Source organism: Mustela putorius, unplaced genomic scaffold (assembly GCF_011764305.1).
Source record: "Mustela putorius furo isolate JIRA1106 unplaced genomic scaffold, ASM1176430v1.1 tig00003859_pilon_pilon_pilon, whole genome shotgun sequence".
Lineage (NCBI taxonomy): Eukaryota > Metazoa > Chordata > Mammalia > Carnivora > Mustelidae > Mustela > Mustela putorius.
Genome location: NW_025422011.1, coordinates 26124072 through 26147915, shown reverse-complemented (window position 1 = coordinate 26147915; position 23844 = coordinate 26124072). Strand labels below are relative to the sequence as shown.

Sequence of the window (23844 nt, the reverse complement as noted above, 5' to 3'; positions counted from 1 at the left end):
GAGAGAGTCAAGCCAAGAAAACCCTCACAGCCTTCCACAAATGGATTTGGTTTCAGCAGTCGTTTGGGGCAGTGCACATTCAGACAACAAACCGCCCCTTAGGCTTCTGTCCTTGCCATGTTCCCTTCCTTCCAACAGGAGAAGCACCACTGCCACTAGGTTCCCCCAGCATGGTGTAAAGACAGCGCAAGTCCGCCATTCCTGCCGTGCAGTTCTGCAAACCATCATCTTCCCCCAACATCCTTCACGGCCCCAACTACAGAGCTCTCTCAAAGACCTGGAAGCTCTCAGAGCATGACAGGTGTGGACTTTAGGGTCCATTTTGGGGGGCCCTCTTTATATGCCCAAACTGCCATAAAACCTTCTCTGTTTCTTCATGTTATCATTTATTCAAGTCATCTGCAGAACACGGCTTCACGCATGTCTCCTGATTCACTAAGCACAGACAACTGATGAGTGACTGCTGTATACTCATTCACCAGGAATAAGGTTGCTCCAAGCATCAGACTGTTTCAAGGTCAAAACACCTTTGTTTCCTAAGTTGCTCATTATGGTATCATTTAAACAGGAAAAAAAAAAAAAAAACCCAAACCTGGAAATTACCTAATTGTTGAACCATAAGGAAATAGGTTAAACAAAATATCGTGTTTCTACTTGACAAAATACTGCCCAGCCATTAAAAGCAAGGTCCATGAAGGATCTAAGGTTAGTAAATGCTTATGTTAAATGAAAACCAAGCAGGATTTACACACAGATATAAAAACATAATCTCAACTATGTTTATGAAACACAAAGAACAAATACTAGATAAAAATAGGCCACAAGGGGCGCCTGGGTGGCTCAGTGGGTTAAAGCCTCTGTCTTCAGCTTGGGTCATGATCCCAGGGTCCTAGGATCCAGCCCCACATCCGGCTCTCTACTCAGTGGGGAGCCTGCTTCCCCCTCTCTCTGCCTGTTTCTCGGGCTACTTGTGATCTTGTCTGTCAAATAAATAAATAAAATCTTTAAAAAAAAAAATAGGTCACAATTTTAATTCTAAGATTATGAACAATGTCTTCTCAGCATACTTCTCTGAATATTTCTGCTCATTGTAGAAAACTTAGAAAATAAAAGCATAAAAAATAAAAATAATTCACCTGTAACATGTCACCACTGTTACCAATTTGGTATCCTGCTGTCTGCTTATTATGTAAGACTAAACATTCACAGGGGCACCTGGGTGGCTCAGTTGGTTAAGCCTCTGCCTTTGGCTCAGGTCATGATCTCAGGGTCCCGGGATCAAGTCCTGCATCAGGCTCTCTGCCCAGTAGGGATCCTGCTTCTCCCCTCTCTCTGCCTGCCTCTCCACCTACTTGTGATCTCTCTCTCTCTCTCTGTCAAATAAATAAATAAAATATTTTTTAAAATAAATTTAAAAAAAAGACTAAACATTCACAAATACAGTTTACATATGTTGCTTGCAAAATTTTTAAAAATTGTTAAAATGGGAAGGAATAAGAAATGCTTAGACCTATGAAGATAATGTTAACTGAGTCAAAATCATATATGCAAAATACTAAAAGCATATAAAGACTTATTTTTCACTACTTTGTACTGTCCAATTTGTGCTGTTATGTATATCTATTTAAAATAAATGAAAATGATTATTCTCCTACCTCCCCCAAACATCCAGGAAAAATACATTAAGATGAAATGAAATGAATGCTTTTCCCTCCTCTTCTCTGTAATTCAATTTTGGAAGTAATGTAGTTACATTACCTTGATGATGAAAAAAACGTTTTTTTAAATTCTATGCTGTCCTCATTGTCACCGTTTAATGCCAAGTATCTAACAGCAACTTCCCTTTAAACAACCGAGTTCCCCCAGGCAGTCTTCTTTGCTGCAGAGCCCCAGGCTAGACAGGACAGAGCCCTCAGGTGAGTATCTGCAAGGAGGGCTCTGCAGGATCGCCCAGCCCCACTCCATGCCTGTGACCACTTCGTCCAGAGAGGGCAGGGAAGTAGAAACACAGCCATACATGCTGTCATGGCACTTCGTGAAGGTGAAGGCTGGGCAAGAAGGCCTTGGAAATGACTGGCAAGGGAGATTAGTTGGCTTCTTTCCCCCTAACTGTCCCCATATTTCATTCCTTTGAACGTTCTGCCCCAAGCTCCCACTCCCCTTCCTGTGGAACCGACTATCATTAGTCTCACAATCCCACCTAAACTGTGAGTTTATAAACACTTTCAAAAGGAAGTGTTTCATTTAACACTCTCAAAAAAAAAAAAAAAAAAATCATGAGGCGGGAATCACCACCACTTTCTAGCTGAGGAAGATGAGACTCTGGAGGGTTAACGGATCCATGTAGCCAAAAGCCAGGCCTTAGTGTCTAAAGGCTGTGCCTCCCTTGACAGCAGGCCTCTAGGTTCCCAAGTCAGGCACAGTTCTTCTCATTTAGGCTTTTGGCACAGCCTGAGAGGATGCGTCCAAGTGAGATGGTGGCCTCGAGAGCTGGGTGTTACCCAGCGGGGACAGCCCTAGAGGTTCCAACAGGCCATGTGACAAAGAGCACATCCTTGAAGGCATCAACTTTGGCTGGGGAGGAAAATCAGCGGCTGGGGTTTACAATAACCACCCACAGAGGGGTCAGGAGCTATAGACCAGGAGCAAGCCTAGTTGGGATTCACACATTGGTGGGGTTTAAATCTCAGCTTCCCTTCCTGCTCTCTGACCTTGAAAAAGTTACTGAGCTGGTATCCTCATTTACAAAACAGAGATAGTTAGAGTGCCCTCTTTGTAGTTTTTGGGCAGATCAACTGTGGTGTGTTCACTGTAGTAAACACGTTACACACACACAGATACAGGGTCAGCACTCAACAGACAGCAGCAAGGATGAATAATAGTAACAATATTAGCAGCGATGATGATACAAGAGCACATCACAGCGGGAGAAAATGTATAGCCAAGAGACAGCGTTCAAGGTTATGGAAGAAACAAAAGGACCTTCAGTTTCTCAATCTTTTTCCTCTTCAGAATGTTCACAAAGACACGGGAGCCCCTTCATGTGCAGGGCCTTTTCCCCCTCAAGATGTCCTGCTATAAAGAATCAGTGAAAATCTTGTCCTGTACACTGTGAATTCTGACGAATTTCCATCCATAAATTACTGAACAGAAAGAGATGACTTCACAAGACCGACAAGGCACAATTAAAGTCAAACAGAAGGCAAATGTCGCACCGTGGTTACGGAGCAGAGCCTGCTCCCCCCGCACCAGCCAGGGCAATAGCGGGAACAGGCGTGAGGACGGCACCAAGAGCCTCGGTGCCGGAAGGCGTGGGCAGCAATCAAACCGGGCCACCAGTACACCTCCCATACGCTCCCACTCTGGGCTCAGTTTCCTTGACTGCAGAATTAGAGCTGAACTAGCTGAGCTTTGCTGTGCCCAAGAGCTCAGAGACCTTTAATCTCCAAGCTCATCTGCATGTACCTCCACAGCCCAGTGCAGGCTTCGCAGCCTGCATTCAAGCCTGGCTCGCCTGTCACCATGCACCTCTCTGAGTGCTGGCAATGAGGGAAAAAGGAGGGGACACTGGTTTTGATTTTCATAAACTATCTGACAGCCCTTCAAAAATCGTGCCATCAAAAAAAAAAACCATCTCACCAATCACAGATAATAACTAACAAATCTTGCAGAGACAATGGCCCAAGAGAGTTATTGCAATGGCCACCAAGAAAGAGGAGGTGACATTTAAAGTGAGAAAAAGGAAGATTAACATTAGGAGTAGAGAGATGGCAGGGGTGATATACTTGGCCAAATACACGTCTAGATTTGCTGTTCTGCACTTTTGAATTTGAGAAAACCTTCAAGTGTTGGTAATTAGACTTGAATCTTATCATCACCACTTAATAGATGAGTAATGTTTTATAAACACTAACACATTTAAGGTGTCACTTAAGTCGCATTCACAACAAACACTTATTTCTATCATAATCAGATGGGGCGAGGGGCTTAAGAAGGTTAAGTGACTCGCCCAAGATCCCACAGCTAGGAAGTGCAGGGCTGGCAGGCAAAACAGAGCCTGCAGTCCAAATTCAGTGGTCTTACAAGGTTTATTTATGCCTTCCTTCTGCAAGCGAAAATGGAGAGGAGGACAGAGCTTATATTCAGCGTGATTTTCTTTTTTTTTCAGCGTGATTTTCATTTATGTGTGTAACCCTGCACAGTAGCCAAGTTGGGGAGAAGCCAATGATGCAAATTTAAAAAGTGAAGTCCCCAAACCTAAAAATAAATGTCTTAAGGATGCCATCAGAGAATATCCCTGACACACAGCTTCTGCCGCTAAAGCAACGGTTCTCAACTGGGGTGATTTTGTCCCCCAGGGGACATGTGGCGATGTTTAGAGACATTTTGGATTGTCACACCTGGGGAATGTTACCGGCATCCAGGGGGTAGAAACAAGAGATGTTGCTGAACATCCTATGAAGCACAGGACAGCCCCCCACCCCAAAGAATAATCTGGTTCGACACAGATGATAGAGGACACTCTCAGCAAATGAGGGGAACAGAAAGAGAAACTATACTTTCGAAGAATAAAGCTCTTTACACCTAGAAGAAAGCATTAACATTCTGGACTCGTCTTTGGGTTCTTCCAGGCTTGGCTTGAGCCTGAATTCCCTGTGTGATCTCAGGCAAGTCAGCCGACCAATCTGTGCTATATTTTCTCTGTAAAACAAAGCAAGGCGGGCAGTGGGGGAGGAACATTCTTTAACAAAGTGATTCTCAAACATTTCTATCCCTGATAACGGCCTAGGATTCTAGCTAAAAGGCAAAATTCCTAGATTTCATTTCAGAGAGTCTTCCTGCTTAACAAGCACCCCAGGGGAATCTTTTATACTTAGTTAGACCACTTTGAATACCAAGAGAACAGTTTTTAAAAATTAAATAAAGTGTGTGTAGCTTTTTCTAAGCAGGATTCATGAGTCTGAGGAATGGTGCCACCAGCACTGCAGGTGTTAATCTAGAGGCCTCCTAACCTATGGGCTCTCTCAACGGAGCTCCAGCTTCTCTAAGGCCCAGGGCCTGGGAAGCAGCCCCACCATAAGACAAGCTAAGGAGCAGCAGAAACTACAAGAACAACCCCTCAACCTGAGAAGCTGCTCATGGAACAAAGCCCCAGCCACACACATTCCAGAGAGGATGGGGGAAGGTGACAGGATTTGGGCCACCAAGAATAGTGCATTAGCTGACAAGGAGCATGACCATTCTCAAATCACACAGAGGAACCGCAAATCCAAATACACTTAGAGAAGGGGCTCATTCACTCAGCAATAATTCAGTCTCCTATTAACCCTTCTGGGAAGACATCTGTACAACACTCAAGAGGTTGTGGTGAGACTTTCGGAATCCCAGCCTACAAGGGGTAATGAGAGCCATGAAGGGTTGAATGTTCACTGCAAGCACCTGCTACTTTGCCCTGTCTGTCCTCTAGACCCAACCTGAGAGCTATTCCCTGCCATGCACTCAGAACCCTGTTCCCGAGCCTTCCTTCCTGGGGCCCATGCTCCACAAGTTTGAAAAAAGTGAATCTAGGCCCTGGCTAGTGAACCAAATATAAACAGATGCATACCCTGTTTGTACCTTTTTATCTTTAACCTTCACGAAAGCATCTGCACCCTGTCCAGGTCCCCTACTTAATTACCACGCAGAGTGGCCCAGCCAGAGCACATGCTGGTAATAGAGAGAGATGCTAGGTAACCCCACAAGGACTTCTCAGCAAGCCAACACCACACAGGAAAGGACTAACACAATCCTCTCCTTTGTCACTTCCCCTTCTGCTTCCATAGCAGAGCTGGAGTAACCCACTACTGCAGATATCCCCCGCTCCAAACACATGTCTTCTCATAAAGGGAAATTGCTGATAGGACATGTCAGGCGCATCTTACTCCTTACTCTGGGAAAGTCACTGGGCATTAATAATTAACACAGAATCACCTGTGGAGTGTTTTAAAAATGATGCCAAAGCCTCAACCCAGTGCAAACACATCAGGATCTCTGGCACTGGGTCCCAGACATCAATATTTTTTAAAAGCTCCAAAGGGATTCTACCATTTAGCCAGGTATGGCATCCACTGGGCTAAGGTCTCACAGTGGGGACACTGGGCTTCAACATGCCAACTAAAAGTACCAGGGACAATCAGCTCCAACGTGGGTTTGGGAAAACAACAGGGAGCAGAAGAAAAAGCTTCCCATCTTCAAAAGGAAGAAGAATGATCTGACATGGAAATTTTATTTTTTTACTTTTTTTTTTAAAGATTTTATTTATTTATCAGAGAGAGAGAGAGGGGGAGAGAGCGAGCACAGGCAGACAGAATGGCAGGCAGAGGCAGAGGGAGAGGCAGGCTCCCCGCCGAGCAAGGAGCCCGATGCGGGACTCGATCCCAGGACGCCGGGATCATGACCTGAGCCGAAGGCGAGCTGCTTAACCAACTGAGCCACCCAGGCGTCCCTGACATGGAAATTTTAAACAGGGCTGAAGACCAGGGAAGTAGCTTCTTTACCAAGGACATAAATCCACTGTGTTTGTTTTTTGTTTTTTTTGTTTGTTTGTTTGTTTGTTTTGCTTTTTTTTTTTTTTTTGCCTCCTAAATATTTATTTCAATCAAGTGCTAGACCTGTACCAGGCACTGAAGAAAGAAACAACCAAGTGTGAAACCAGCCATCTCATCTGCAAGTGTAGACCTTCTGAGAAGGGAAAACTGCAAGCATGAAGCAGCTCATGTTAAGGCAGGATCTCCTGGTGCTGACTTGCAGGGGAGGGCAAGGAGCTGGAGGAGCTCAGCCAGCCTGGCCCAGCCCCAGGGGTGCTTCAGGCTTCAGGCTCCAGCCTCCTCTGGGCTTCCAGCCATGCTCAGATACTCCCACAGGTGCGGCAGGACTCAATTCCCAGTCTGTTTCCTGGGTGATCTGGTCCACCCTGCTGGCCTATTGCCAGCCAGCTCTAAAGTGTCTAAACAAGGGACACAAGGGGCCTCTTACTGCCGGTAAAGTTGCAGCTATATTCACTTCCCTTCCAAATTAATATCCTACTGCCCCGTAATAAAGCTGTCAGCTCCCAACAAAGGATGCTGGCTAAGAAAGGTGGCCAAGGCTGTTCGGGCAGAGGGCAGAGCAGTTATTTGATGCCAAGGGTGGGAGGCCCAGGGTAAGACCCTACCCCTCCTCACTGACAGCCGGCTTTCCCATCACGAGAATGCACTCAAATGCCCCTCCCTACCTGGCCGTCCTTCTTCGCTGCGCATTTATCACTTGGCCAATGCGCTGGGGAATGAAACATAATTAATCCCAGCTCCAGCCACATTTCTTTTTTCCCAGAGAATGAATCTGATAGACCCGCAGTGTCAATAAGGGAGCACAGTTCTGAATGCTAATTGCCCCCACAAGTCCTGCAGAGGGCACGGGAGAGGCCGGGAGGCTGGCCCTCACAGCATGGGCACTTTCAGGTTTGGAAACCCTACCTGGCGTTATCGTCAGCAACTCGATGCAGGGACCGCCCTCCCAGTCGAGACAGCAGCAGCCAAAGACCCTCGAGTTTCCTCCAGGGTAACATAAGGCTGGTGGCCAGAGCCGTGGCAGCCAGGCGGTCAGGGAGAGACGAGTGGGCTGCCTGCAGATCGTGCACTGGCTCTGCTCCGCTCGGCTCCACTGAGGGGAGTCAGCAGAGGGTGAGGATTTAAAATGCAGCAGCCGAGATTTAGGTTAGATTCACAGATGAACTTCCTGACAGAAAGGGAAGCATTGGAAAGGCTGACCCATTACTTAAATTTCACTGGGGAGCCACAAGAGGCTGATTGTACTGTCCGCCAGGAAGGAGTCAGCGATGGGGAGGCACCTTCTTCTGTGCACGATGATCAGAAGCAGGGACCTCACTGGGCTGACCCACAACCATCCAACACATGATCACTTTCCTGCTTCTTAGTATAAGATAAACAGAACAGTCTGATAATCCCCACCAATACATACTTCCAAATAGACTTATTCTTTGTTCTAGGAATTTCAGTTCTAGGAATCTAAGAAAATGGTAACAAACCTCAGTCAAATATTATTAAGTATTTCAGGGGAAATACGCATTTATTTATTTTAGTGGACACCATCATTTAGATGCCCAACTATTGCATGGGGGAATGATTAAGTAAATTATGGCACATATGCTCCATAGACTATTAGGTAGAAGATAAAAATGTTTTTAAGGAATAGGTAATAATCTGGGAAATGCACAATGACATGATTTAATGTTAAGTAAATAAAGCATGAACTGTGCATTTTACAAAAAAAAAAGTATATGTGTATTTCAAAAAAGAATGGTGGGAAATACACCAAAATGTTACCAGTAATCATCTCTGAGTGTGGAAGTAAACATTTTTATTTTCCCTGTTGGTATTCTCCAGATATTATAAAATCAGCACATTCCCTTAATATTCAGGAAATGCAGACATTAAAAAAAAAGTCTGTTCTCTGATGTTCCTCAGCACCATAAATCTACTTCATCTGCGCGGCCATTATTCCCAGAAAGCGAAACGGTGACACTCAATCTCAGACTTGGCAAGACAAACACATTCTTGCTTCCAAAATGGCTCAGCATACCCACTGCAGCCACCTCAAAACCACTTGTCACCATTTCCCACTGGGAAGCACAGGGTCTTCCCCTCAAAGATTCATGGGGCTCTCATTCTGTGGCCAGACCCTCCCTTCACATCCAATTACAACATGCCTAAGTGCGTCTGAAAGGCAAGGGAGAAAGGTGGAATCCTGCAAAGAATGGGGACTTACTGGATTAACCCTGTGAAGTCCTGAACAGCCAGACTTAGAGATGGTCACTATTTATTCAATGTCCACCATATGCCAGGAACCAGAGGCTTTCACACACTTTGCCAAGTAGGAATCATTAGCCTTGTTTTAGACAGGCAGAGACTAGAGGCTCCAGAACTGCCATGAACTTACCTCAAATCACACAGACAGTAAGTGGCAAGGCGGAGACTAAATGCTGCCTGCCCAACTCCAAGTCAGGAAAGATTTCTTCCCCAGTCACCTCCAACATCAGCAACTTCACAGGGAACAAGATACAGAGCACACTTTTTCCTTCTCGACTTCACCTGAGGCAGGCCACTGTCTCTTGCCCACTTTCTGTCTCCACCATTACCCATGGATGCAAATACTCCAACCCCATGTGGACACCTCAATGACATACTGTGGCCAAATTCCCCAACCTGCCGTATGGCCCTTAGGAATGACCCAGAACTGGAAGATCAGGCTCACTAACAAGGCCCTCTCTGGGGGTATCTGAAACCCTGGGGTATCTGAATATTTATGAATATTCCTACATTCACAAAGGACAAACTCCTTTACCCTCACAACATTTCTGAAGAAGGCAGGCCTCTACTCCCCTTTTGCAAATGTGAAAACTGAGGTTGGAGAGCAGGCTGACCTGTTCTAAGTCCAATAAGCAGCAGAGGTAGCACTAGAACTCAGGTCCTGATTTCTGGCCCAGTGATCTTCCTAACAGAGGAGAATACTAAGAACTTGGGCTCTGAAGCCTGAAGGCCTAGATTCAAGTCTCTGCCCTGCTACCTATAAGGTGTGTGGCCCTGGACCCATTACTTAAAACCTAAGTCTCTGGGCAGTTAGGTGGCTGGGTCGGTTAAGTGTCTGACTCTTGATTTCAGCTCAGGTCATGATCTCAAGCTTTGTGAGATTGAGCCCTGTGTCAGGCTCCATGCTGAGTGTGGACCCTGCCTAGGAATCTCTCTCCTACTCCCTTTGCATGGCCCACCCACCAAACCTAAGTCTCATTTTGCTCCACTGCAACATGAAGAAATTACAATTGCTACTTTGCATAGTTACTCTGAGAATTACATGGGATAATACATGTAAAAGAGCTAGCAGGTATTCACACAACCCTGAAGGTATAGCATTTCCATCTTATCTTCCCACTATGCAAGGTCCACAATGATTTGCCTGAAAACAGGGTCATCAGGGCCCACATCAACTTAGATGGAACCAACTTTCTGCTTTGCAAGGTCTGACCAATAGCCTGTATCTAGTTTTTAGATCTTACTGAGAGTACTTTGAACATGCTTTCCTCTCTTCAAAAAAGGCTCTTCCGGGCTGTACTTCATGCCCTAATTCCGACCCTTCATCAGTGGTACCTGAATTCGCTCATCCAGGAAGTCTTCCCTTATCTGCCCAGACTGGTGTAGGTCCCATAGATTCCTGGACTTACAGTCCTAGCAGATGCTCCCCACTATTATCTAAATTGGCTGTATACTTGCCAGTCTCCCCACTAGACTGAGAGCCACTTGAAGGCAGAGACTATGGCTACATTCACTCTTCAATCTTCAGTACCATCTGTACTGGCTTCCTATTGCAACTCTAATAAATTACAACAAATTGAGGGGCTTAAACAAAATGGGTTTACAGTCTTCCAGTTCTGTAGGTCAGAAGTCGAAAATCAGTTTCACTGCGCTAAAATCAAAATGTGAGCAGGGCTGCACATCTTCTATGAAGGAAGAATCCATGCCTTGCCTTTCTCAGGTCTTGAGGTTGCCCACATCCCTTGGCTCATGGCCCTGCACTCCAACCTTCATCATGTCTCCTTCTTTCAGTCTGATCCTCTTAGAAGGACCCCTCTGATTACATTGGGCCCACCCAGATAAAGCAGAATAATCCCTTACTGCAGGATCCTTTGCTTAATTATAATGGCAAAGTCCATTCTATCATGGAGTAACATATTCCCAGGTTCTGGGGATTAGAACACGGACATCTTTGGGGAGGGGCAGGGGGATCATGTGGACTAACCCACTATCACAGCACCTAGCACACAGCAAATGGGCACTTTCCTCCCTCAAGGAAGAGGCCATGCTCCATGTGGTCCTAAACCACTGAGAAGTAGAATCTTCTCAGCTGGTTTAGGAAACTCCCAAAGCCTAGATGGCACACACATCCCCCACTGCCATTCTAATCAAAATATCCCAAATGGGCCCTCTCTCCATAACCTGAAACTCCAGATTTCTTCAGCTAACTTGGAAGCAGCCCACATTTACATCTCCATACCTCCACTCTAGGTAAAAATCTGCTAGCTAATTCTCTGAACTCTGGAAGTATGGCTGGATGAATCAGTCTCCAAAATCATCTGGTAATTGCCCTTTGGATAGACTGACAGGAACAGTCTATGTCTTCCTGGAGCTCGCAATCCACATGGCAGCATCACAATGTGAACAGAAGCCAAAAGGCAGCAAGATAAGGGTTCTATCACTTACCAGCATGAGTCAGATTTGATAAATACAGCACATTCTTTGAAATTCTATCAAAATCAAGCTTTAAATTAGCAGGCTACAGGAAGCAACCTAGCAACCCAACCACATGCATTTCCACTTGAGCCTGGTACCTGAACAGAAAGATGTTGGAACCCCTGAGAAGAGGAGCAGGCTGGGTCGAGGGTTCACCCACTTTACAGAATATGACAGGTGCCTAGGCGCTGGCAATGGAAGAAGCCCAAGCTGGGATCTGAATCTTGACTCTTCAATCTATCCTGTGTTACCATGGGTTTGTTAATCAACCTCTCTGAGCTCAGACACACAATACACACATACTGAACCCAGGTAAAATGCTTAGCAGGTAGTATATTTCCACTAGGGGCTGGTCTTCCTTTTTCCTGCCCCTGAAATAATAAAGCTAGCAGGAGAAGTTTATCCTCTAGGAGTGCAAATTGGTGTATATGCACTGTTTCCCTGATGTTATCCACATCGCCCACACACCACCTCCATGATTTCTGTCACCTCCCGGCCCAACCTGTACTTCCACTTTTTTTCTTTAAATAGACTACACAGACAATAATATCTGCCAAATAATGAGTTTGATGTTTTAGCTACACTTCTCTTCAAATACACATGAGAAATTATATACCCATGTATAAAGCTACTAGAATTCAAAACATTCACCCTCTTCGGGTGCCTGGTAGCTGAGTCAGTTAAGTGTCTTCAGCTCAGGTCATGATCCTGGCCAGGGTCCTGGGATGGAACCTGGTGCTGGGCTCCCTGCTCAGCAGGGAGTTTGCTTCCTTCCTCTCCCTCTGCCCCTCCCCCACATGCTCGATGTTCACGCGCTCTTTCAAATAAACAAATAAAAATCTTTTTCTTTAAAGAATTTTATTTGTTTATTTGACAGACAGAGATCACAAGTAGGCAGAAAGGCAGGCAGAGAGAGATGAAGGGAAGCAGGCTCCCCACTGAGCAGAGAGCCTGATGCGGGGCTCGATCCCAGGACTCTGGGATCATGACCTGAGCCGAAGGCAGAGGCTTTAACCCACTGAGCTACCCAGGTGCTCCTAAATAAATAAAATCTTAAGAAAAAAAAAAAATTCACCCCTATATTATATTGTATGTTTTCACACTTCAGGAAACTGGTGAAAAAACCTGGCTCAACTAAACATTATCATGTGTGCTCAGGTAATTTCCTTTCTCTGATACTTGGTTTCTCCCAAATAAGAGAACAGATTTGAGAGAATGGACTAGACCACTTTGCATTTCCTTCCAGTCCCAGGATTCTGAGATCTATTATCAAGTGGTCTGTATAAGCAAAAGAATCTGGGCAGAGATCTTTTTGAAAAGGTAATGAATACCGTTCAATATAATTAGAATCATCCGTCTTAAAATCAGAGAGAAGAAAAGCTGGAAAGAGAGAATGACAAAGAAGCATATGCCCCTGACTTTGTGCTTCGCCTTCATGGGTCTCTTTATATCAGTTCCTTGGGTTTTGTCATCTCAGCTTGGGTGGTTGTTAGTTTTATCACCTTAGGCAGGCCATTTCACCTAATTCACAGTTGTAAAGTGGGTAAAATGGGTAATACCTCCTCCATGAGGCTGTCTGGGGATTAAGTGAGTAACGTTGTCTGAGCACCGGGAACAGAGCTGGAGGAGATCACTGTTTGCTATTACTGGTGCACATCTGCCTCTAACTTAATTACATGCTCTCTGAAGGTAGGAACACCTTGTTCATCTTTCTGTTCCCCACAGTGCCTAGCAGTGTTTCACACAAAGAGAACTTGACTTGAATATGTAGGGAATCCTCTCTGACACAAAGAGTTCCGGCTCTAAGGCAGGAAACTGAATATTCTCAAGATGTACAGAGAACAAGCAAATCTTCCCCGACAAAAACAAATGTTCCTTCTTCCCCCCCCAAAAAAGTCAAGAAATCCAAGTCTTCAGTGCTTGAGCCATGATTCCCTCCCACACTCTTCAATCTTCCTTCGGAATAATCTAAATATTCCAAAATATATACATAATAGGGAAAAAAACTTTAAATTATTACATGGATAAATGAGACTGCTTGCCTTGGAGTCAGAGAGATGGAGAAGTGGGGTCCAGTATGTGCCATTACCTATCTACATATTGAGCTACCTAACCCCAGGCAAGTCACTCCATTTTCCAGTAAAATGACAGTAACAGCAATACTTCCTCTGACAACATCATCAGGCTGCTGTGGGAGCCAGGACACCCAGGTCCATGAGCTCTAGAACCTCCTGAGCATGCCTGGAACCCTATGAGTAGCTTTTCACTTCTCATTCCTAACCAGACCTTTATTCCTTCATTTGTATCATACCCTCCTAAATGTTATTCTTGTCATAAAAAGAGATAATAACCCACAAAGCTTGAGCCTCTTCCTTATCCTATAAATGTGCTACAAAAGTAACGAGGAGGGATTTGAGGCTGTGATGGTAAGTCTCTGTTAACGAGCACCACCATGCTGGGAACACCACCAGCCGTGAGCCCCTATTTTCACAGGGTGTTTCTTCCTTCCTTTTCCTCCTAACACATTTAAAACTTCAGACTTGAGTGCTCACTGGCAGATACATTTTGGAGCAGAGGGAAGGAGGCAAAACAGCTAACTAGAACCAACAGAAAGGATGAGGCCTTGGAAACTTGGAGCCTAGCAGTTGGCTCTAAACCAAACATTTCCCTTGCCTAAAGTCAAATCCAATTAGCAACCTCTTCTCTTCTTTCTCCACAAACATTCTGTTTGTTTATATGAATTACGCTCAAGTCGGAAGGAGATGAAACTGACCATCAGCATCTATGTGTTGGCATTGAGGTGAGCCAATGTCCAATCCCCCTAACACACCTTGCATTACCACCTTAATGTCAACTCTGGTCCACCCGCAACTCTGCTCTTAAAAGGGACCATTCAGTGAGTGGGCGTAAGAGTGTTATGGTCCCACACAAATGACACTTAAAGGTGACAGCCAAGAAGCTGCTGTGTCTCTAACCCCCATCGAGCCTACAGATGAGGAGCAGAGAAGACAAGAAAAAGACACCAAAAAAAGCTAACTGATCAATAAAGACCTCTTTTACTCATTTTACAAACATACCGAGAATTAGCCTAGGATGTTAGAATAGGTCAATGGAAAAAAGGCAGTGTGTGAACCTTTGTGGACAGTTTGGTTTATTTGTACTGTGGGAGATAGCTCTTCAGATGCATGATTTCCAGAGGAGGTTGGTTAGCCAAGGATAATTATAGTTCTTAACAGCTCAACTTCCTCATCCACTTCCCAATCAATAATTAACTGCATCATATATCATCATGAAAATTAAATGAGATAACACAAAAGCACTTAGAACAGTGTCTGGTACATCATAAATTCTCAGTTATTTGCATACCACATCACGGTTTAACACGCGTGATCCCATTTGATCCTGAGAACCGTGTGAGGCAGATGTGACTGTTCTCAGAGGACACCAGCTCGCGGAGATCAAAGGACGTGTCTAGAGTTACACAGCTGAAGAGTGCCAGGTATCCCGTTGCCCTTCTGACTAACATTCCATGATCATGGCTGGACCAGAGGTGGGTTAGCAAGCGTCTGAGCATTTCTAGTTCAACTGTGCTTTCTAGTACCTTTCTAGTTCAACTGTGCTGTGTGCTTATAATCAGGGAATCACGGATCTCCAAAGCCTCCTTAAATGATCTGAGGCTGAAAAACAGGTTTGATGTGAAAGTCAGAAGAAACTCTTTCAGGACAGTTCTCACATCTGACCCTAGGAGCCCAGGTATGGCCTCTGGGGTTAGCAAAAAATAGCATTTCTGACATTCCCATTTTTCTACATAAAACCTTCTCAGTGGCTATTCCACGAATACTCCAGTTACTTTTAATTAATAAAAAAAATAATAGCTATCAATTAACAAGCACTGTATTAAACCCTTTACAAACCTCTCATAACCCTCACAACTATCCTTGGGGGGTTGGGGAAACTGAACAGAGGTACCATATCTCTCTTTAAGAGGCAAGGAAACCAAACACCATCTGCCTCAATTAACCCTCATTCTCTTTCCCCTTGCTCCTGGATACCCTCAGGGCATAGGCCTGGAATACTGGCCTCTTCTTTCTTCAGAGACAGTATAAAACCTAGGGAGGAATTCTGTGTTTTTTGCAAACCAAGACGACAAAGGCTGCCAGGGTCTTTATTGTGTTTTTCCTCTAGATATTATCTGATTCAGAACAAATCTTCAGGGCACCTCTCTCTTAGCCTGGGTACTTTGTCCTGCTGTCCATCCCAGGAAAAGTCTCCCTGCTATAGGTGGGGTTAAGGAACACAGTCACAGCCACCAGCATCCCCAGTGCCTCCTTTAAGAAGGAAGACAGAAATCCAGGAGCTAGCACACATGAACACACTGGCCCTCTTCCCAGGTCGCAGGGGCAGTCAGGCCCCAGGACAGAGACCTCAGCTGCTGCTGAACTCACCACAGACTGTTGTGTCCAGCACAAACATTAGGAATAGTATACATGGAGGCATGGGGGAGCTCTCCAAACCAGCCCTGTTCCATCCTCTGACCTTACAATCCATGGTGATCCTGCCCCCACCGGCTAACCCCACAATTCCACAGCCATTCTGATAACTGCCTCACTTTCCCCACAACACCTCACATTTGACTTCCCACTTATCTCACAACACCCCAGGGACCCTACTACCCTCCCACCCACTCTCTATAGCATCACCTTAGGAGCTTCTCTAGGCGGTGGCCAGGCCATTACCAGTGAATATTCAGCCATGACTAGCAGGCTGCAAGGTGAGCAGACATTAGGTGGCAGCCGTGCACAAACTTCCCATAATAGAAAAAAAAAAAAAAATTTGCTGCTAATCAGGACCATCTCCAAACCCTCGACTTGCAGAGCACCAGCATGTCAGCAGCAGAATGGAGCCCTGCTGGACAAGGTGGCAGTCCGAAAGCATGTTGGGGGAGGGGTCCCACAAACCTAGATGGGAGACAGGTAGCACGGACTCCCCAGTAACTCGGGTTTCAAGGTCAGAAGCCCCTCTGAAGCCAAGCCCTCTCACTCATTTCCTCCCTGGAAAGCTGGAGTGAGATGGGGACTCTGTGCCCCCGGGGCAGCCATCAGAACATTCCATCTCCTGGAGACCAGAACCAGGAGAAAGGGGGATCCAGCAAGCCAAGTTGCTAAAGTAGGGGACAGAACACTGAGGGGATAGATGTGGGATACTACAGCAGCCTGTCTCAGAGAACATCTGACACAATGCATAGCCTACAACCAGAGCTAAAATCTCCCTCCCTGTACTCCATACCCCAATAAACCCACCCCCTTGACACATTTCTCGCCCCTAAAGCCCATCTCCCTCCCCACACCTAGCTTCAGAAAGCCCAGCCCCTCTTGCATGCCTCAGAGCATCAACTGCCAAGATACGCTCATCTTCTCATCACAGTAACTACAGATCCATCAACCCCTCGGTTTACAAGGCTGAGCACCTCTACACTCAGTTGACAACAAAAAACAGTTTCCCAGGTCTTGAAAGCACAAGGCTGCCAGGAGGGCTGAGTGTGGCAACTCTCCACAGGCCCCAGCTGGGGCAAAATCTCTTCAGGCTTGCCTCCAACCAGCCCTCTCCAAACTACCCCCCAAAGCCAAGCCCTATCCAAAGCCCTCCATTGAAGATTGGGCTCCTCCATTTCCACTCAACACGGGCCCACCCGAAATACACAGTGCACCTTGTGAGACTACCAGTCTTAGAATCCACCTTTTCCCACCCAAGGAGGAGGGAAACTGAAACCCTCTACAGGAGGAGCTGCACTCCAACCTCCGCTCTTCCCCACCTTGACCTCTTCCTTCCAGTAAGGAAGCTCTGAGGGCACTAGGAAAGACAGGTCAGGTAATCACCTGGCTGGCAGACCCTTTTGCCTCAGCCCCCAGTCCTATAAATCAGGGTCACTTGTTGAGCAAGTGTGGAGATTTTCAGGTACTGGGACTAGGGTAGGGCAGCCCTTTCCAGAAAGCCTCAGATAGCCAGCAGAGGACCCAGGGCTCACACACCTGGCCTGGAAGCTTCATCAGAAAGCTGCCCTGGGAGAAGCGGTGGGAGTATGGTTGGGTTCGGAAAGCAAAGGAGGAGAGGGAGAGGCTGGTTCAAAAGTAGATTAAAAACCGAGAGCTGCTCCATCTCTGTCCTCCGGGGGATGGTGGTGCTGTCCCACAAAAAGGGAAGGGATCCCTTCTGCAGAGCGCTGGTCACTGGGGGAACACCAGAATCCTCAGGAAACTGGCTGCAATTCCCCAGGCTTAAACCTCGGTCCCAATGCCAAAAAAGGGAAAGAAAAACCTGCTACCCACCAATCTCATTTCCAGATTCCCTCTACCCAGCCTAGAGACATTAATAATTAACTTGCCTACCCGGCAGCTTGCCGGTGTTGCCAGAAAAGATGAGTAATGGCACTGGAGCCCCAGCCCCACGCCCGCCTGCAAGCTTCTGGGCTCAGGGCTGGGACGGGCTCCTGGAACAAAGCCTCCGCATTCCTCTGGGAAGGTGTGTCTGAAACCAGACCTGTCAAACAAGGAGAAGCTGACCTCTTACCTCCCCCTTAGCTGACTCCCAGCAGGAGGTGGGTAGAAAGGGGGAGGAGAGATTGCCTCTCCCCCTTGGCCCCCCACCCACCACCACCGACCGATCGGTGCCCCCAACCACGGCCGATTTCTCGGGAAGCCGAGCTCTCTGCTGAGAGCTAATCCCGTTACCATGAACGCAGGCTGTACTTGGAGACCCAATTCTCAAAACAACAAGGCAGCTCCCTCCATGCCCTTCCCGATGAGTAACCCCCAGCCGGACGCCCGCCACATAAATTCTCTCCCTGAAACTCCCGCGGCGAGCTGCGGCTCCCACGCGGATGGCCGGCCAGAGACAAACCCGCTCGCATCACGCCCGCGCCCAGGCACAAAAGCACCCCCTGATGCAGCCCCTGTGCCCTGTCTGCCCAATAGCCTACAGCCCCCCGAAAGTTACAGCGCGCGGACACACCTGCAGGCCCCCCGCGGTGGCCCCCGCCAGCCCCCCAGGGCGGCGGGGCACGCGTCCCCGGGCGGACAGCGCCACCGTTCCATGCGCCTGCTCCTCGGGCTGGCCACCGGTCAGCAGCGCTGGGCGGCGGAGCGCGCTGGGGCCTCAGCGCGCCCGCGGCGCATCGCGCGCCCTCCTCGTCCTCGCCTGGGCCTTCCCTAAGAGCCCACACCCACTTGACATCAGCGCGGATCAAAACACGTGGCGCAACGCCAGACGGCCGACCCCGGCGGTCCAGAGCGCGCCCTGAGTGCTGCCGCGCCGCCAGGACGGCGCGTCCGAGCGCAGCACATTCCTCTCCTTGCAGAGGATGCTGCAAACTGGAGTGGGTAAGGAGACGGAGGAGGGGGAGGGACAGCAGCAGAGGTGGCAGGACTTGCCGCCTACCAGCCGCGCTGCACTGGCACCCAGCCAGCCACCAGCAGACCTATAGCCCTTGCTGCAAGAGCCCACTGACTGCCAAGACCAGGCTGCAGGTGACCTAGGTTGCTGTTTCCTGCCGGCCAAAGAGAGTCCTGACCTTGAATTCTCTTCCCCAGAATAACTCAAGGAGGCTTCTCTCCAACCACAACTACTAAATCTCTGGGACTGATTCTGACAAGCCAGGAATGAATGCTTGCCTAGATTAGGTTGCTGACCCCATCATCCAGGAGGCCACTATGGGGCACCAGCAAAGCAGGTCCATACTCTCTGGCTTGTCTCTATACTAGCAGCCTCAAAAGGTGTCTTCCTTCTCTCTTCTCTCAATGCCCTTGGCAATAAGGGACAGTTCTCCTGATTCTGCAGGCAATTAGAAACAGCATCACCCAGCAACCACACACACTTCCAATTCACACGCTAGCATCCATCCAAATAATCAAACATTCAAGCATTTATTAATGCTCAGGCCAGGAGCAACAGAAGATAAACAATATTTAACATTCATAGAACATACAGTTCAACCAGGGAGAGATATTAAATACAGTGCAAAGTAATTATAATTGTGACAAGGGTATTAAAGGTCAAGAGGTGCTGTAAGAATATACACAGGGACCCTAAACTCTCTTGGCAGTCAGGAAAGACTTCCCTGAGGAAGTGACATTCGAGATGCTGAGGCATGAAGAGAAGTTAGAAGTTATCGGAGGGGAGGGAAAGTTCAGGCAAAAACCATGGTTATTAAAGTGCAAGTTCATACTATTCACGGGTGGAAATGTTCAAACAGAAGTGAAATGCCATGCTGGAGACACCTGGGTCTTTTTCCGGGAGGGATATGGGGCAGCTCACCCTCCTCCCCCGGAAGAAAGCCTGGCCATCTTTCCAGAAGACCTTACATCTACGTTTCATCTCCTCCTGAACCACAATGGCCCACCTCAACAAAAGAACTCTGAATGGGCAGTTGGGATTTTTTTTCGTCTGGCTTCAACTCTATCATCGATTTGTTGTGTGGCTCTACAGAAATCCCTTCTACTCTCTGGTTTCAGTTTCTCTAAGATGAGGTGTTGAATTAGGACAGTTTCTCTAAGATTAGGTGTTGAATTAGTGTTTCTCCATTTATCTTTTTAAAATCATACTGGGTGTCTCAGTCAGTTAAGTGTCTGCCTTTGGCTCAGGTCATATCTCAGGGTCCTGGGATAGAGACCCGAATGGAGCTGCCTGCTCAGTGGGGAGTCTGCTTCTTCCTCTCCTTCCCAGCTCATGCTCTCTTGTTGCTGCCTCTGTTTCTCTCTCAAATAAATAAATAAAATCTTTTTAAAAATAAAGAATAAAAATAAATAAAACCATACTCCCTTTTGGGTAAATATACAAATGTCATTCCTGTCCTGTAGTATCTATAATGACAAGACATCAAACCATCTTCCAAATAAATATATTAAATATGCTTTTAAAACTACATATGGGGGTGCCTGGGTGGCCCAGTGGGTTAAGCCTCTGCCTTCAGTTCAGGTCATGGTCTCAGGGTCCTGGGATCAAGGCCCACATCGGGTTCTCTGCTCGGCAGGAAGCCTGATATCCCCCTCTCTCTCTGCCTGCCTCTCTGTCTCCTTGTGATCTCTCTCTCTCTCTCTGCCAAATAAATAAATAAAATCTTTTAAAATAAATAAATTTTAAAAACTACATAGGCCCCACAATAGTCAAAATATGGAAAGAGCCCAGATGTCCATCTACAGATGAATGGATAAAGAAGATGTGGTATTTATATTATATATATATATAATGGAATATTACAGCCATAAAAAAGAATGAAATTTTGCCATTTGCAACAACTTGGATGAAGCTAGAGTATTACACTAAGCGAAACAAGTCCATCAGAGAAAGACAATTTATCATGATTTCGTTCACATGTGAAATTTAAGAAACAAAGGATCATAGGGGATGGGAGGAAAAATAAAATAAGATGAATCAGAGAGGGATACAAACCGTAAGAAACTCTTAACTATAGGAAACTCAGGGTCACTGGAGGGGAGGTGGGTGCGGGGATAGGGTAACTGGGTGACGGGCATTAAGGAGGGCACTCGATGGAATGAGCATTGGGGGTTATTTGCAACTGATGAATCACTAAATTTTACCTCTGAAACTAATAATACACTATATGTTAATTGAGTTTAAATTTAAAAATGACATGTCCTTTAAATATTAGTATTCTGTCTTTAGATATTTGCTGAAGACCTGGAGGCAGGAATGAAGAAATGGTCTCCAAGCTCATCCCTTTCCAGTGATCTGTCCCCGTCCCTCCCACATGAACCTGCCCACCAGCACTTATCATCTCTAGCCTCATTTTGTTTATTCTTTCCAGGAAAGAATGAAGAACCACACAATGAAGAGAAACTTGGGTCATCCAAAAAAGAAAAAAAGGCATTCTGTAAAAGACTCTTTTGAATAATAATCCCCAGTAATGCTGGGGTACAGACACTTTGATGGAAACATATGACATTCCTGAGGACACTTCAGCAATATGAATTAAAAGACTTAAAGTTGTTCATGGGGCACCTGGGTGGCTCAGTGGGTTAAGACTCTGCCTTTGGCTCAGGTCATGATCTCAGGGTCCTGGGATGGAGCCCCGCATTGGGCTCTCTGCTCAGCAGGGAGCCTGCTTCCCCCTCTCCCTCTGCCTGCCTCTCTACCTACTTGTGATTTCTCTGTCAAATAAATAAACAAAATATTAAAAAAAAAAAAAAAGACTTAAAAATGTTCGTATCCTTCAATTCCATGGCAAAGAATTTATCCTCAAGACATAATTATCAATAAACACAGAGATTTATCCACAAGGATGTCCGCCATTTTTAGAACAGCAAATAACTGGAAATAAACTAAATGTATATGAGGAGATTGGTTAATAAACATACTTACAATTGAAAATATACATATGCAACTTTAAAAATGATACATAGAATATTTACTGTTGAATTGAACAAAACAAAGTTTATAAAACAAATTATCCCAGTTGCATGTGCGTGTGCACGTGTGTGTGCACATGCGTGTGCATTTGGGGGTGGGGCGGTACCTATGGTGGAGTTGCACTATGTTCATTTTCCTTACTGGTTAACTCAAAATCTAACCCCTGAAGCAAAACATAATGTAGCTGTGGCATGCCATCCTCACAAGTAAATCTATTAACCCACAACTTATTACAAAAGCTTAATATAAAAACAGAATGATACAAACCTTACAGGCAGGAACATAGTTTAGTTCTCCACTACTGTCCACTCACCATTAGAGATTTGATAGAGATTTGATAGATTGGGGGTTTTCCCCCCAGACTTTTCATTTTATATAGATTTTTTAGTTGTTCTTGAGTCCAGTTCAGTGGTTTCCAAACTTTAGAGACAACAAAAATTACTGTCCAGGTGGTTTAAAGTCATTTTCACTTTATGAGTTTTTTTTTCTCCTTATATCCTGAATTTAAAGATTTTATTTATTTACTTAAGAGAGACTGAAAGAGAAGAAGAGAGAGGACAAGCAGGGGCGAGGGGCAGAGGGAGAGGAAGAAGCAGGCTCCCTGCGGAGCAGAGAACCCAAAGACTCTGCTGGAATCCACGACCCTGAGATCATGACCTGAACCTAAGGCAGATGCTTAGCCGGCTGAGCTACCAGGCTCCCCCTTACACTCTGAATTTAGATCCCAATCACTGTATGAAGGAAAAAAGAGGAACAGAAGGATATTTACCCAAATATTAACAATGTTAGAATTGTAGTTGATTTTTATTTCCTTCCTTGGGATTTTCTGTTTTCCAAGTTGTCTGACAAGAAACATATTTTTCATCAGAACATAAAATGTTGCTTAAAAATAAGTGGGCTAAAAGCTCTCCAAAAGATAAAAAGAAACTAGGCCTTGACTTTAAGAGGGGTGACTCCGACCGTGCTCTTCGTATCCCTCCCCTCTGCAAGCTCTGAGGCTGCCCCAGTTGGTGCCCCAACATGTGAGGACAGACAGTACATCGTCGCTAGGATACCATGCCGGAAAACCTGGCAAGAAGATTATTTTTACATTTACCTCCTAGGCTGTGCTTATAATGATGCTTCAAAGCTGAGACTAAAGGGTCCAAAATGCAGCAGCCATGTCCATCTGCTAATGGAGCTATCCCCTACCCTTGAAAGTCTACCAAATAAATAAGCTGAGAACATGTAAAGCACATACCCTTGGTCCTCAGAACCAGGACTATCCAGTCTGCGTTTCAAAGACCTGGTGGTGCTGCCACCAGTCATGCTGGTAAGGACCAGCAGGAAAAGAACAGGCCATACATCAGATTGGGTTCAGCCAGGCTAGTTTGGTGATCTGTGCCCCAGATTCCCCTCTGCTAAATAGCCTAATAAAGGTTCTACTTTTCTTGTAAGGCGGGGGTGGGGGGTGAATATAAAAGCATTAGGACAAAGTGAACTGCGCTGTCAGTGTAGGGTATTATTTAATGAAAGTCTACACTGCGACTTTGGGGGGAAGAAGGGACATGGCTAGCTGTGGGTTCTGTGACACAAGGCCGGTAAACTGCAACTTGGCTCACCTTTCAAGCTCTCCAAGAAGCTGGATGGGGAGCAGAGGTGGGCTGAATTCTCCTGGGGCTCAACTCAGGAGCTCTGAAGTCAAAGACAGAAGGCGGCTGGGATAAAAACCCCCAGGGGTGTGGAGGCAGGGGACAGGCTCCTCAAAACACAACGGGCAAAAACACCAAGGCAGGATCTAAAGATGAGGGATGCTTGAGTTATTTGGCCACTTAAATGCAATAATCATTGAATTCCCTACCAGGTATTGCCTCTACCCGTGGTCTCTGCTCAAAATAAAACACAGGACAAGCCAGAGAGAGCTGTCAATAGGCTACATTTTAAGTCCACCTAGAGTCTAATAAAGCTAATTTTACTGTTATGGTGTATATTAAACACAGGGCCTTTGTTTAGAGAGTGAGTGGAGGGGAGGAAAGCTCGGGCATCAAGGGCAGGGAATTTTGATTATTCTAGAATTATTTCTTGGAAGGAAGGAGTAAGAACAAACCTGATTTTTAAAAAT

At 46.0% G+C, this 23844-nt stretch overlaps 1 protein-coding gene across 15 annotated transcripts in view; it reads right to left on the bottom strand.

Moving 5' to 3' along the window:
• PLEKHA7 (pleckstrin homology domain containing A7) overlaps positions 1–23844 on the bottom strand; it is a 211468-nt gene that overhangs the window by 113127 nt on the left and 74497 nt on the right. The window contains exon 1 of one of the 15 annotated variants that reach the window (XM_045066180.1): positions 18330–18804. The exons of the other annotated variants lie outside the window; for them this stretch is intronic. Within the exon in view, the coding sequence (XP_044922115.1) occupies positions 18330–18412 (83 nt within the window). The 5' untranslated portion in view covers positions 18413–18804. Of the gene's footprint in view, positions 1–18329; positions 18805–23844 lie in introns of those variants that run through there. 15 annotated transcript variants of the gene reach the window in all.